Genomic DNA, 15,562 nt, shown 5'->3' with positions numbered 1-15,562 from the left:
ACAGGGTGGGGAGGGATGAGGGGGTGCATGCCTTTGGAGGGCTATATTTTGGGTGGTGTAAGTGTTACCTGAAGGGTGATGCTGAGAGTCTGGTGGGGAGGGAGGCCTGAGGATGGGGAGGATGGCCTCAGGAGGGCATTGGAGAAACAAGATGAGTGCCGGGGGTGGATTATTGGAGGGATGGGGGAGGAGGGATGTGGGAGGAGAGAGGGAAGGGTGGGGTGTCTTGGAAATGTGGGGGAGGAGTGGCTGGGGAGGTGGGGTGGGGGGAGGCTGGAGAAAGATGGGGGAGGGTGGGAAATTTGGGGTTGGGAAAAGATGTCTGGGGAAGGTGGTAGGGGTGCCTGGAAAGGGTGAGGATGGAGAAAGGTGTGGGAGTGTGGGGAGAGTGAGGAATGGTGTCTGGGGAGAGTGGGGAGGAGGGCAGGGAAATGTGGGGGGTGTGGGGAATGATGTCTGGGGGGAGTGAGGAATGGGTCTGGGGAGAGTGGGGAGTAAAAAGTCTGACAACACCAGGTTTTAGTCCAACCTATTTATTTGATAATATACTCACAAGCTTTCGAGGGACACCCTCTTCGTCAGGTGAATGGAGAGTTCACATGGACAGAATGGACAGAACTCTGTGGGGAATGATGTCTAAGGAGAGTGAGGAATGGGTCTGGGGAGAGTGGAGAAAGTTGCTTGTTGTCTGATGTGTGGGCAAGCTCTCAGTATGTGAGATGTTGGAGATGAAGGCGGAAGTGAGGTTGGAAACAGGCTATGGGATGGAGAGTGGGGGGTCAGTGTGCTCCCAGATAGTTTTGACCTGCTACCAGTGAAGGTGTAATTGACTGAGGCACCCAGGTTAAGAATCGATGTGGGCGAATGTGTCTCGGATGAAATCTGATGATGTTCCTGGCTGGGAAATGGTTAAAACAGAATGTGTTTCCACCTGAGCTGAATTACAGTAACGAGGTGAAGGAGGGAGGGAAATGCCTTTTCCAATGGGCATTCCTGTGCCCGAACTCTGTAGGTGTTGAATTTGCTGAGTTGATACTCACTCTGTCTAGGTGTGAATGATCTCTCCTCACAATTCTCCTTGGCATGTTACTGTGACAGATTTGGGCTTTGGAAAACTGGGTTCCTGAGATTCTGACCCACTTCTTGTTTCTTTGTTTGGCAGTCCTGATGTGAGGATGATGAGTTCTGGGAGCAGTGCATGGGAGGCTCAGCTGCAGAGTATGGTTATGTCAGAGTATGCTTCAACTGAAATGAGTCTGCATGCACTCTACATGCACGAGGTAAGCTGGACTGCTCCCTTCACCACCACCACCTTGTTCAGCTTCATGAGGCCTGTCCTGTTTCTCAGATATTTGAACCTGATGAGTAATATCTCCAGTAATGACTCCTATTCACTCGCCTACATTGTTAATGTTCTTGGCCTCTTGCACTCTTCTCCATCTGTCACTATCTGCCTTATAGCATCAATCCCTTCCCTTCTCACACACCAACACTCGTTCCCCTGCATCATGTGCCCTGAAGCAGCTTCAGTTTCTCTGCTAGCTTCCTTCACCCCCATTCCGATCTTATTTTGTCCATCAGAACTACTACCTATTCTTGCACAGAATTCCTACAGGATTGGGTGTGGTAATAGACCTAATTTTAGGGAATCAAGCTGAGTCGGTGGCAGAAGTGTCAGTGGGGGTGCATTCCAGTGAAAGTGACAATAATTCGGTAAGATTTGTGGTAGTTGTGGAAAAGAATAAAGATGGACCAGAAATAAAGATTCTAAGTTGGGGGAAGGCTGATTTTAATAGGATAGAACACAATCTGGTCAAAATGGACTGGGAGCAGCTACTTGTAGGAAAATCCCCATTGAAGTATTGAGTCATGAGCTCCTGATAGTACAGAGGAGGTCGTTCGGTCCATCAAGTCTCTACTGACCCTTGACAAAGCATCTTAGCCAGGCTCCCTCCTGCCCTATCCCTATAACCTCATGTATTTACACCGCTAATCCCCCTAACCTACACATATACGGACACTAAGGGACAATTTAACATGGCCAATCTGCCTTACCTGTATCACATTGAAGTGTGGGAGGAAAGGCAAGGGTTAATCAAGGATAGTCATGGTTTATTCAGGGGAAGATCATGTCTAACAAATTTGAACTTTTTAAGGAGGTAACAAGCTGTGTAGATGAGGGTAGTACAGTTGATGTTGTCTTCATAGACTTCAGTGAGATTTTGGACAAGGTCCGACGTGGGAAACTATTCAAGATGGCAAGATCGATCCAGGGTAATTTGGCAAATTGGATCCAAAATTGGTTTAGAGTCAGGAGGCAGAGGATAACAGTGGAAGGTTGTTTTTGTGACTGGAAGCCTGTGTTCAGCATGTTCTACAGGGATCGGTGCTGAATCCCTTGCTGTTTATAGTGTACGTTAGTGATCTAGATGTGAATGTGGGGGTATGATCAGTAAATGCGCAGATGACACGAATATTGGTGGTGTGGTAAGTACAGAGGAGGATAGCTTTAGATAACAGAGTGATATAGACGGGCTGGTCAGATGGACAGAACAGTGGCAAAAAGGATTTAACTCTGAAAAGTGAGAGGTAATACATTTTGGGAGGACCAACAAGGTAAGGGAAACACACAATGAACAATCGGACCTTAGGAAGTACAGAGGGACCTAGGAGGTCCATGTCTAAAGATCTCTGAAGGCAGCAGGATAGGTAGATAAAGTGGTTAAGCAGGCATAAGGGATACTTGCTTAATTAGTCAAGGCATTGAATATAAGAGTAGGGAGGTTATGATGGAGTTGTATAAAACACTCATTAGACCACAGCTAGAGTTCTGTGAGCAGCTCTGATCACCACATGGTAGGAAGGATGTGATTGCACTGGAGAGGGTGCAGAGGAGATTCATCAGGACGTTGCCTGGGCTGGAGTATTTCAGCTATAAAGAGAGGCTGGTTAGACTGGGGGTGTTTTCCTTAGAGCAGAGAAAGGTGAGGGAGGACCTCATTGAGGTGTATAAAATTATGAACAACATAGATAGGGTAGATAGGAAGGAACTCTTCCCCTTAGTGGAGAGGTCAGTAACCAGAGGGCAGAGATTTTAGATAAGGAGATTGAAGGGATTTGTGGAAATCTTTTTCACCCAGGAAGTGGTGGGAATCTGTAACCTCTGCCTGAAAGGATGGTAGAGGCAGGAACCCTGACAGCATTTAAGAAGCATTCAGATGAACACTTGAAACCCCATAGCAACCAAGGGTACAGGCAAAGTGCTGGAAAATGGGATTGGAATAGATAGGTGTTTGATAGCTAGCATGGTCACAATGGGCCAAAGGGCCTCTTTCTGTGCAATAAAATTATGATCTAATTATTATTATTTAGAAAGAGACCATTTGGCCATGTAGTCCATACTGATATAATTCCTGTTGAACTGCACCAGTCAACGTTCCTTCCTGGACCCAAACTTTGCCAATATTGTTCATGTTCTCTGTCTTTAGGTGTTGTTCCATCTCCCAAAAACCAACTGTCATCAGCCATCACTTCAGAAACCAAACCCACTATCCCGTTTGTAAACTCCCAAATCCATAACCTCTTTTTTGGAATTCCTTGTTTTGATTCCCAACACCAGCAGCTATTTTACAGGGAGAGAATTCCAAATTTCCATTGCCTGTTGTTTGAAGAAATGTTTCCTGATATCACCCCTGAGTGTTTGCTCACTTCTGCTGGATTCTGCCAACCAAAGTTCCTGCTATCTACCCTGTCAATCTGTCATCATTTTAAACAGGTTAATGTGATCTTCCTGGATTCTCTATATTCAAGTGAAACAATCCTGGTCTGTCCTCTTGTCATTTAATTGCTTTAACCCTGCTATCATTCTGGTGAAACTGCTGCAGCCTCTCCAAGGCCAGTATGAGTCCAGAACTCTCACTATTCCCTCAGCAACTCTCCCTTTGCTTCCAGCTCCACAAGCAGCAAATGCAGGGGGAGCCACTGCGCCACGTGTGGCATCGACAGGACAGTGATGACAGCGGGGAGAGCGGACTGGAGGAGACTGAGATGACGAGGCCATCACCGTTGAGCATTCCACGATCCTGTACCTATCCCGTCACTGCCAACAGACCTCCCAATCTCCACGAGGAACCAGCTGGACTCCTGCCCACCATCCACAAGAGATATGGAGGAATCAGCAGTAAGTTTGGGGGATCCAGGGTGGGATGCAGGTTGCTACAATTCAGCTCTGAACTATCCTAAGACCATAAGAACTAGGAGCAAGTGAAGGTGAATAGTCATTGAGCTAGCTGAGCCATTCAGTAAGATTGCCATTGATTTGAAGATGGCCTTAGCTTCACTTTCCTGTCTGTCCCCCACAGTCCTTGATCCCTGACTCTGGGTATAATCTTTGCTATTGTATACCTGTATATAGTCCTACTCACCATAATCAGTCCCTTCTACCTGCTGAATCTATTGTACCAGGAGCTACTCCGTATTCATTTATGGGATGTGGGTGTCGCTGGCTAGGCCTGAATTTGTTGCCCATCTTAATTGCCCCTGAAGGGGTGGTGGTGAGCTGATTCCTTGAACCCACTGCAGTCTATCTATACCTACAGCACTGTTCCTTTTCCACTTTCCTGCAGTGGTTTGGAACAAAAGTAGTTTGCTCAGTCATTTTGCAGAACAGTAGGAGTCAACCACATTACTGTGCACCTGGAGTCACAGAGAGAGACCAGATTTCCTTCCTGAAAGGACAGTCGTGAACTAGACGGCTTTTAAAGCAATCAAGTTTCAGGGTCACCATTAGTGAGGCTAACTTTCAATTCCAGATTTCTTCATTATTAAATTTAACTTCTACAATCTAGTGTGGTGGGATTTGAACTCATGTCTTCAGATCATTAGCCTCTGGATTACTAGCCCAGTAACACTGCACCATTCCCTGTTCCCAGTTCCCTGAGTGTGAACCAGCTCTATATGATCCCTGTTCACCAGCCATTCCATAATCTCCCACCCAGCGAGCTGAGGGAAAGGAGAGTACGCATCGTGGAGGAATTGGCTGGAAGTTGCTTCAACTTTGGGGGAGCGGGGAATGCCAGGGAAAATTGCAAATGTTAAATCCTCACACACAAAAGGATGTAAAGATAAATCCTGCAACTACAGGCCTTAAGGCCATACAACATAGGAGCAGAAATAGGCCATTCAGCCCATCAAGTCTTTGCTGCCATTCAATGAGATTAAGGGTTATGGGGATAAGGCAAGAAAATGGAGTTGAGAATTATCATAATTTAAAACCATACAAAATAGAAACAGGACTAGGCCATTTGGCCCCTCGAGCCTGCTGCTCCATTCAATAGGATTACAGCTGATCTGACATTCCTCATATCCACTTTCCTGCCCTTTCCCCATAATCCTTGATTCCGTTACTGCTTAGAAATCTATCTCAGCTTTAAACATACACAAGGGCTCTGCCCCCACCGCTCTCTGTGACAAGGAGTTCCAAAGACTCACAACCCTCTGAGAGAAGAAATTCCTCCTTATCTCAGTATTAAATTGGCGCCCCTTTATTCTCAGACTGTGCCCTCTGGTCCCAGTCTCTCCCATGAGGGGAAACACTGTCTCAGCATCTACCCTGTCAAACCCCTTCAGAATCCAATATGTTTCAATGAGATCACCTCTCATTCTGCTAAATTCCAATGTGTCCCAGCCTGTTTCACCTTTCCTCATTTGACAATCCCTCCAAACCGGGGATCATCCCAGTGAACCTTCTCTGAACTGTCTCCAATAAAATAATATCTTCCCTTCAATAAGGAACCAAAACTGCTCCCAGTTCTCCACATGATTTTGTGATCTCATTGAATAGTAGAGTAGGGTGTTAGCGTGGATAGAGGATTGGTTGTCAAATAGGAGGCAGAGAGTGGGGGGTTAATGAGTGCTATTCAGATTGGCGGTTGGTGACTAGTGGAGTGCCTCAGGGGTCGGTGCTGAGGCCTCAGCTATTTACCATCTATATAGATGATCTGGAGGAGGGAACCGAGTGTATGGTGTCGAAATTTGCTGATGACACCAAGATTGGGGGAACGGCAAATTGCGCGGAGGGTGTGGAGAGTCTGCAGAAGGATCTAGATAGGCTGGGCGAATGGGCCAGGAAATGGCAAATGGAATTTAATGTTGGCAAGTGCGAGGTGGTCCACTTTGGTAGGAATAATGGTAGGAAGGACTATTTCTTACGTGGCGAAAAACTGCAGCAGGCGACGGTGCAGAGGGACCTCGGGGTCCTTGTGCATGAGTCGCAAAAACCCAGCCTGCAGGTGCAGCAGGTGGTCAGGAAGGCGAATGGGATGCTGGCCTTCATAGGGAGGGGGATTGAATATAAAAGTAGGGAGGTCTTGCTGCAGCTGTATAGGGCATTGGTGAGGCCGCAGCTGGAGTACTGTGTGCAGTTTTGGTCGCTGCACTTACGCAAGAATATTTTGGCCTTAGAGGGAGTGCAGAGGAGGTTTACTAGGCTGATACCGGAGTTGAGGGGGTTGAGCTATGAGGAGAGGCTGAATAAACTAGGCTTGTACTCGTTAGAGTTTAGAAGAATGAGGGGAGATCTCATTGAGACATATAAGATGATGAATGGGATGGATAGGATAGAGGTGGAGAGACTCTTCCCGCTCAGAAAGGACAGTAGGACTAGGGGGCACAGCCTCAAGATAAAGGGGGCGGGCGGTTTAGAATGGAGTTGAGGAGGAACTTCTTCACTCAAAGGGTGGTGAATCTCTGGAATTCTCTGCCCGTTGAGGTGGTGGAGGCTGCCTCGCTAAATATTTTTAAGACACGGGTTGATGGGTTTTTGATAAGCGAGGGGATTAAGGGTTATGGGGAGGGGGCGGGAATGTGGAACTGAGCCACGACAGATCAGCCATGATCTTATTGAATGGCGGGGCTGGATGGCCTACTCCTGCTCCTATTTCTTATGTTCTTATGTTCTAGAGTAGATTCAATGGGCCAAATGGCCTCCTTCTGCTGGTACTTCTTATGGTCCTAAACCGGCTAAATTTTCCCAGCAGGTTCTGTTTTATTTCTGGGAGATGTGGCTGGACAGGTGGAGAGAGCAGTGAATAAATCACAGCATCTTAGGTTTTATTAATAGACGCTCAGAGTACATGAGCAAGGAGGTGATGTTCAACTTGTAAAAGACACTGGTTCAGCCTCAGCTGGAAAATTGTATCCCGTTTGGGGTGTCACACTTTTGGAAAGCTGTGAGTCATTGGAGAGAGTGCAGAAAAGATTCATGGGAATGGTTCCAGGGAGGAGGAACTTCAGTTATGAAGATAGATTGGAGAAATCAGCGCTATTCTCCTTGGAGAAAAGAAGATACAGAGGTGATTTGATTGCGGGAACTGATAGAGTAGATGGGGAGAAACTGTTCCCATTTATGAAAGGATTGAGGATGAGAGGACACAGATTTAAAGTAATTGGCAAAAGAAGCAGCAGTGACACGCAAATCTTTTTCATTCAGCGAGTGGTTAGGATCTGGAATGCACTTCCTGACATTGTGAGTGGAGGCAGGAATTAGACTGTTATCTACAAAGGAAGAAAGTGCAAAGTTACAGGGAGGAGGTTGGAGAATGGCATCAGGTAAATAGCTCATTCAGAGAGGTGGTACAGACCTGATGGGCCAAATGGCCTCTCTCGCAGCAGTAATTCAGAATGTGATTGGTTACTGTTTTTCCTGCGATCTCCAGATTCTACAGAACCCCAAAGACCATTTGCCCGGCAGCCAATGGGGGGCTGGACAGAGGAGAGCTCCCCACCTCGGCAACCAGAGACTGTACCAGAGGAGGGATCGGAGGACGAATTACCCCCACAAACGCACCAGGTAAACATACCTTCCAGCCCAGGTAACTCGAGCAGCGTAGGCCCAGGCTCTAAGGGCCTGTCTTGGCAGATTCAGATTTGGACATTGAGGAAAGGTATGGGTTACTTTTTGTAGGTGGTTCTAAAAATCTGAACCAGTTTATTCACTGAATGAAGTTTTTTCTTTTTTGTTGAAGGTATAGTGGAAGTGGAACGAGTGATACAGGAGATGGAGAAGGAGATGAGAGTTGGGACTTGCTGGTGTTTACTGATTGACGGTGCAATGCATGGCTCACTGGTGTGTGTTTGACTACATTCTTTGCAATCAAATTGTGTTTGTGTAATTGGGTGTTGAGGTGTGTCAAACTATGCTCCAGAATGTTCTGACAATGCTATCACATTTAATAAATCATTGTGAAGATGTTTGAATATTTATCAACAAATCTCGTTGGTTTCTGTAGCCCTCAGAATGCTGAATAAGGTTTAAACAGCTCAAAGTCCCTGCTCTTAGCACAGGGGTGTGGCTCTGTAACACTCATGGAGTCTGAATCAGTGACTCGGTCTCACTGCCAGAGTCTCCCTCTCTCTCTGGGTCAGTGACTCAGTCTCACTGCCAGAGTCTCCCTCTCTCTCTGGGTCAGTGAGTTAATCTCACTCACTCAGTTTCTCTCTCTGGGTCAGTGACTCGGTCTCACTGCCAGAGTCTCCCTCTCTCTCTGGGTCAGTGACTCGGTCTCAGCCCCAGAGTCTCCCTCTCTCTCTGGGTCAGTGACTCGGTCTCAGCCCCAGAGTCTCCCTCTCTCTCTGGGTCAGTGATGAGATGACCACTCGCTGCTCTTCTCCCAAAGGATTCTTGGCTCCTTTATTGTCACTATCCTGTTAAAGGGGATTACTACCTGACACACAAATCCAATGCCACCTTTAAAAGTTTCAGCAAACAATTGAGGAAACCAATCTAGAGAAACTTTGCTCTCACGGGGAGACTCAGTGTCATTGGAGCATAAGAACAGGGGGAGGCCTTTCAGTCTCTTGAGTCTGTTGCAGCATTCAGTTAGATTACAGTGGATTTGAATCTTTGTTCCATCTCCCTGTTTTGGTTTGTGTGGTTCAGTTTGTAGCAGATTCTAACCTCATTGTCACAGGGTTCTGGGTTCAATTGCCGCTCCAGGGGTTGTTTGCGAAAAGTGAGGTTGATGTTTGGGTACAGCTGTACTGCGCTGTCAGAGACTGCACTGCCATCTTGCAATTGAGGTGTTAAACCAAGGGCCCTTCTTGGGTGGGTGTAAAAGACCCCATTGTGTTATTTTGAAGAATAGATAGGGAGTTCTCCCTGGTGCCCCAGCCAATACTTATCCCTCAGTCAACACCCGGAGTAAACAGATGATGTGACACAGTGGTTAGCACTGCTGCCTCAGAACTCCAAGGACCCGGGTTCAATTCTCGGCTTGGGTCACTGTCTGTGTGGAGTCTGCACGTTCTCCCTGTGTCTGCATGGGTTTCCTCCGGGTGCTCCGGTTTCCTCCCACAGTCCAAAGATGTGCCATGCTAAATATGTGGAATTAAGGGGATGGGATCAGGGTGGACCTGTGTAAGATGCTCTTTTGGAGAATTGGTGCAGTCTCAATGGGCTGAATAGCCTCCATCTCACTGCAGGAACTGTATGGAACATTGCTGTGTGTGGGATCTTGCTGTAACTGCATGTCCTACATTACAGCCAGTGAAGGACTTCCTGAAGTACAGTCTATGTGGTAAAGGGCTTTGCGACATCTGGAAATACTGGATAAATAAATGTCTTTTCCAGTTTGAAAGGGTCACATTTGACTCAAAGCGTTAACTTTCCCCACAGAACCTGCCAGATCTGCTGAGTTTTTCACAGATGCTGGAAAGCTGAAATACAAACAGTTGTTTTTATATTGTTTCCTGTAATAACTCTATTACAGAGGAGCAGAGGAGATTAACAAAGATGTTGCCTGGATTGGGAGGCATGCCTTATGAAGATAGGTTGAGGGAGCTAGTTCTCTTCTCCCTGGAGAGACAAAGGTTGAGAGGTGACCTGATAGAGGTTTATAAAATGTTGAGAGGTATAGATAGGGTGGATTCTCAGAGGCTAATTCCCAGGGCTGAAATGGTCACTATGAGAGGACACAGGTTTAAGGTGCTGGGGAGCAAGTACAGAGGAGATGTCAGGGGTAAGTTTTTCACTCAGAGGGTGGTGAGTGAGTGGAATCGGCTGCTGTTGGTGGTGGAGGTGAATTCGCTGGGGTCTTTTAAGAGACTTCTGGATGAGTGCATGGGATTTAATGGGATTGAGAGTTATAGATAGGCCTGGTAGGTATGGATATGATCGGTGCAACTTGTGGGCCGAAGGGCCTGTTTGTGCTGTAGTGTTCTATGTTCTATGTTAAATCACCTCACCCAAAATAAATCCATCAATGTCAGTTTTGAAATTTCCAACTGACCCCCAATATGTACAGCATTTTAAAATAATTGCACTCCAGATTTCCTTTCTTCTCTGTGTCAGGAAGTGATTCCAGACACTCCCCCACCCCGAATGCCTGGCATGAATTCTAAGGTTCTGCCCCCTTATTCTGCACTGCATCCCGTGTCCCGCCTACCCGGCCATCGCTGGACTTTATCACATTGTTTAATCATGGTAAACATCTTGATTCGATCCCCCATTAATCTATACTCGAGGGGATACATGCTGAGTCTGAGTGAATTGTGCTTGGGATTTAACTCTTTCAACCCCAGAGTCATCCTGGTGAATGTGAGTTGCTTGTATGTGTCCACTAGCTTGTAACAATTTGTGTACATGAGTCCGTAAATCTCAGCTTCTCGTTATTTAGAGACTATTCTGGTCTGTCTTTCTTGGGTCCAGTGTAGGTTCTCTCCTCTTTCCCAGATTGAAAAGACGTTTGATAAGGTTCCCCATGATGGGCTCATGAAGAAAGTAAGGAGGTGTGGGATAGAGGGAAATTTGGCCGATTGGATAAGTAACTGGCTGTCTCATAGAAGACAGAGGGTGGTGGTGGAGGGAAAATTTTCAGACTGGAGGCCAGTTAACAGCGGTGTACCACAGGGATCAGTGCTGGGTCCTCTGCTATTTGTGATTTTTATCAATGACTCAGAAGAAAGAGCTGAAGGGTGGGTCAGTAAATTTGCTGATGACACCAAGATTGGTGGAGTGGTGGAGGGCTCTTGTAGGCTGCAAAGAGACATTGAGAGGATGCAGAGCTGGGCTGAAAAGTGACAGATGGAGTTTAACCCTGATAAGTGCCAGGTGATTAATTTTGGTAGGACAAACTTGAATGCAGTTTACAGGGTCAATGGCAGGGTTCTGAGGAATATGGAGGAACAGAGAGATCTTGGGGTTCATATCCACAGATCTCTGAAAGTTGCCACTCAAGTGGATAGAGCTGTGAAGAAGGCTTAGTGTGTTAGTGTTTATTAACAGGAGATTTGAGTTTAAGAGCCGTGGGGTTATGTTGCAACTATACCGGACCTTGGTGAGACCACATTTGGAATATTGTGTGTAGTTCTGGTCACCTCATTATAAGAAGGACGTGGAAGCATTGGAGAGAGTGCAGAGGAGATTTACCAGGATGCTGCCTAGTTTGGAGGGCAGGTCTTACAAGGAAAGGATGAGGGAGTTGGGGCTTTTCTCTTTAGAGCGGAGGAGGATGAGAGGCGACTTAATAGAGGTTTATAAGATGATGAGGAGGATTGATAGAGTGGATGTACAGAGACTATTTCCTCGGGTAGATGTAGCTGTTACTATGGGGCATAACTATAAGGTTGATGGTGGGAGATATAGGAGGGATGTCCGAGGTAGATTCTTTACTCAGAGAGTGGTTGGGGTGTGGAATGCACTGCCTGCTGTGATAGTGGAGTCGGACACTTTAGGAACTTTCAAGCGGTTATTGGATAGGCACATGGAGCACACCAGAATGATAGGGAGTGGGATAGCTTGATCTTGGGATTGGACCTAGCTCGGCACAACATGAAGGGCTGAAGGGCCTGTACTGTGCTGTAATCTTCAATGTTTCTATGTCTATAACTCCACTTGCTGCCGTTTTCCACTCACCCTCTCCACTATGTGTAACTCCTTGCTCTCATCATCACATTATCTGTAATAACAATGAGAATTGCAAATCCTAAACCCTTGTTTAGAAAGTGGTGTGAGGATAAGCCCAGCAACTGCTGCCAGTTAATTTAACCTGGCTGATATGGAAGCTTTTACAATCAGAGGTGCAGGATAAAGTGAACAGTAACTTGAATAAATTTGGATTAATTAAGGAAAGGCAGCATGGATTAATTAAGGGGAAATCTTGTTGAGCTAACATGCTGGAAGTTTTTGATGAGGCAGCAGTGAGGTTGATAAGGATAATGCTGTTGATGTGTACATGGACTTACAAAGGCAATTGATTAGGTGCTACTTAACAGGCTTATCAGCAAAACTAAAGCCTATGGGATAAAAGGGACAGGAGAAGCATGGGTATGAAATTGGCAAAGTGACAGGAGACAGAGTCAAATAACAAAAAACAGAGAAAAGTACAGCACAGGAACAGGCCCTTCAGCCCTCTGAGCCTGCACCGATCATGATGCCTGCCTAAACTAAAACTGTATGCACTTACCAAGTCCGTGTCCTTCCATTTCCATCCTATTCATGTGTTTGTCTAGTTGCCCCTTAAATGTCAGTATCGTACCTGCTCCCACCCCCTCCCCAGGCAGCGGGTTCCAGATATTCACCACCCTCTGTGTAAAAAACCTTGCCTCACACATCTCCTCTAAACTTTTCCCCACGCACCTTAAACCTATGTCCCCTGGTACTTGACTCTTCTATCCTGGGAAAGAACATCTGACTATCCACTCTGTCCATGTCACTCATAAACTAGTAAACCTGTATCAGGTCGCCTCTCAACCTCCATTGTATCAGTGAGAACAAACCAAGTTTATCCAACCTCTCTTCATAGCTAATACCCTCCAGACCAGGCAACATCTTAGTAAACCTCTACTAATTCTAGGCATAACTCTTTAGGAAGGCTGTGAAGACATCAGTGAGGCTGTGAGAAGATGTGAAAACATTAATGAGGTTGCGGAGAAACATAGGGAGCAGAAGTAGGCCATTCAACCCTTCTAGCCCGTTCCGCTATTCATTATGATCATGGCTGATCATCCAACTCAGTAGCTTGATCCCGCTTTACCCCCATGTCCCGTGATCCCCTTTGCTCCAACAGCTAAAGTTAACTCCTTCTTGAAAATATAGAATGCTTTGGCCTCAACTACTTTCTGTGGTAGTGAATTCTACAGATTCACCACTCTCTGGGTGGAGAAATGTCTCCTGATCTCAGTGGAAGTGGTTTACCTTGTTAGACCTTGACCCCTGGGTCTGGACTCCCCCACCATTGGGAACATCCCTCCTGCACCTACTCTGTCTAATCCTGTTAGAATTTTATACGTTTCTATGAGGTTACGCCTTCAGTCTTCTGAATTTCATCTCGATCTCTCTTAAATGTCAGTCCCGCCACGCTAGCAATCAGTCTGGTAAACCTTCGCTTCAATCCCCCTAGAACATCTTCCCTCAGAAAAGGAAACCAAAACTGCACACAATACTCTAGGTGTGGCCTCACCAAGGCCCTGTATAATTGTAACAACACATCCCTGCTCCTGTATTCTATAGCCTAGTAATCTCTAAGGTAGGGACATGTTTGGCACAACTTTATGGGCCGAAGGTCCTGTATTGTGCTGTAGTTTTTCTATGTTTTCTCTGTTTCTACTCGAATCCTCTCACTATGAAGGCCAACATGCCATTTGCCTTCTTTACCGTCTGCTGCACCTGCATGCTTACCTTCAGTGACTGGTGCACAAGGACACCCAGGTCCCGCTGCACACTCCCCTCTCCCAATTTACAACCATTCATCTTCCTTTATGTTTTTGCTACTGAAGTGGATACCTAACTTTTATCGACACTATACACTTTGAGTGTGGGAGGCAGATACACACAGCGAGTGGTTGGGATCTGGAATGCACTGTCTGAGAGTGTGGTGGAGACAGATTCACAAAGTGAGAGTTAGTATCTGGAATGCACTGAGAGTGTGGTGGAAACAGATTCAAACAGTGAGTGGTTAGGATCTGGAATGTACTGTCTGAGAGTGTGGTGGAGACATTCACACAGCAAGTGGTTAGTATCTGGAATGCACTGTCTGAGAGTGTGGTGGAGACAGATTCACACAGTGAGTGGTTAGGATCTGGAATGTACTGTCTGAGAGTGTGGTGGAGACAGAGTCACACAGCGAGTGGTTAGGATCTGGAATGTACTGTCTGAGAGTATGGTGGAGACAGATTCACACAGCGAGTGGTTAGGATCTGGAATGCACTGTCTGAGAGTGTGGTGGAGACAGATTCACACAGCGAGTGGTTGGGATGAGCTGTGTTGTTCTGGTTGTGCTGAATAGTAACCTCCTGTGCTGTAACTATTCTATAATTCTATTGTATCTCCTCATTTAGTGTCAGCAGAGGATATATATTCAGTGTATATGTATTTCTATTCTGACCTGAACATATATGGTTTCCTATTTCCTTCAACCAGATCATTTATAAATATAGTGAAAAGCTGAGGCCCCAGATCGCCGGGAGAGATCACTAGCTTCATTCCCATTATCCACACTCTCTTTCTCCTCATTCCTAGCCAGATCCCTATCCGTGTCAGTAGATTGCCTCCAATTCCAAGGAAAGCCCCTGTCATGGGATACCACACGTTACCTTGGCAACATCATTGGAAGCACAGTGTTGTTTCTATAAGAACAGGAGGAGCCTTTTGGCCTGTCTAACCATTCCACTAGATTTATGTTTTACTCACAGTGAAGGAGAAGCCTGTGGTTGTGGGGGGGGGGCGGGGGGTGCGTGTGGAGCCCAGGGTCACACAATCCCAGCAGTTTGAGGAGTAGAAGGTGCCCTCCCCAGCTAATCTCCGCAGCACTGAGCTAAGAGCAGAGAGACTCTCACAAGGTGGGGAGTGCGACTGGTGTGTGTTTCGGGAGCTGTCCATTCTGCATTCTGAGGGTTCGCTGTTACCACGGAAATTTTAGGCAGGGAACTTCATCACTCGTACAAACAGCAACAGCTGGGAGTATTGGAGAGGTGGTTGAGTAAATGCCCGGTGTTAGGGTGACGTAACTCACTGCCATAATTGCTGAAAGAAAACAGCATGTTGATATATGAACTGTACAGCACAATATGCCAAGGTGGTGAGATGGAGCACAAACTACATAGGCAAAGCCCTGGGGCAGTGAGGGCCTGTCCCCTGGGTCAGTGAGGGCCTGTCCCCTGTTCCTGGGTCAGTGAGAGCCTGTCCCCTGTTCCTGGGTCAGTGAGAGCCTGTCCCCTGTTCCTGGGTCAGTGAGGGCCTGTCCCCTGTTCCTGGGTCAGTGAGGGCCTGTCCCCTGTTCCTGGGTCAGTGAGAGCCTGTCCCCTGTTCCTGGGTCAGTGAGGGCCTGTCCCCCTGTCCTGGGGCAGTGAGGGCCTGTCCCCCTGTTCCTGGGTCAGTGAGGGCCTGTCCCCCTGTCCTGGGGCAGTGAGGGCCTGTCCCCCTGTTCCTGGGTCAGTGAGGGCCTGTCCCCTGTTCCTGGGTCAGTGAGAGCCTGTCCCCTGTTCCTGGGTCAGTGAGGGCCTGTCCCCTGTTCCTGGGTCAGTGAGGGCCTGTCCCCCTGTCCCCTGGGTCAGTGAGGGCCTGTCC

At 47.0% G+C, this 15,562-nt stretch overlaps 1 protein-coding gene across 1 annotated transcript in view; it reads left to right on the top strand.

The window, feature by feature from the left end:
- Positions 1–15,312, top strand: part of atg9a (ATG9 autophagy related 9 homolog A (S. cerevisiae)) — a 49,015-nt gene extending 33,703 nt beyond the window's left edge. The window contains exons 12-15 of the mRNA XM_080199639.1: positions 1,163–1,280; positions 3,952–4,180; positions 7,716–7,849; positions 8,025–15,312. Coding sequence (XP_080055765.1) covers positions 1,163–1,280; positions 3,952–4,180; positions 7,716–7,849; positions 8,025–8,030 — 487 coding nt within the window. The 3' untranslated portion in view covers positions 8,031–15,312. The remainder of the gene's footprint in view (positions 1–1,162; positions 1,281–3,951; positions 4,181–7,715; positions 7,850–8,024) is intronic.
- Positions 15,313–15,562: the final 250 nt, after the last annotated feature.

Source organism: Carcharhinus amblyrhynchos, chromosome 11 (assembly GCF_965287045.1).
Source record: "Carcharhinus amblyrhynchos chromosome 11, sCarAmb.v2.hapA, whole genome shotgun sequence".
NCBI lineage: Eukaryota > Metazoa > Chordata > Chondrichthyes > Carcharhiniformes > Carcharhinidae > Carcharhinus > Carcharhinus amblyrhynchos.
Note: the sequence above shows the minus strand (reverse complement) of the source record. Positions and strands in the feature narration are given on the sequence as shown.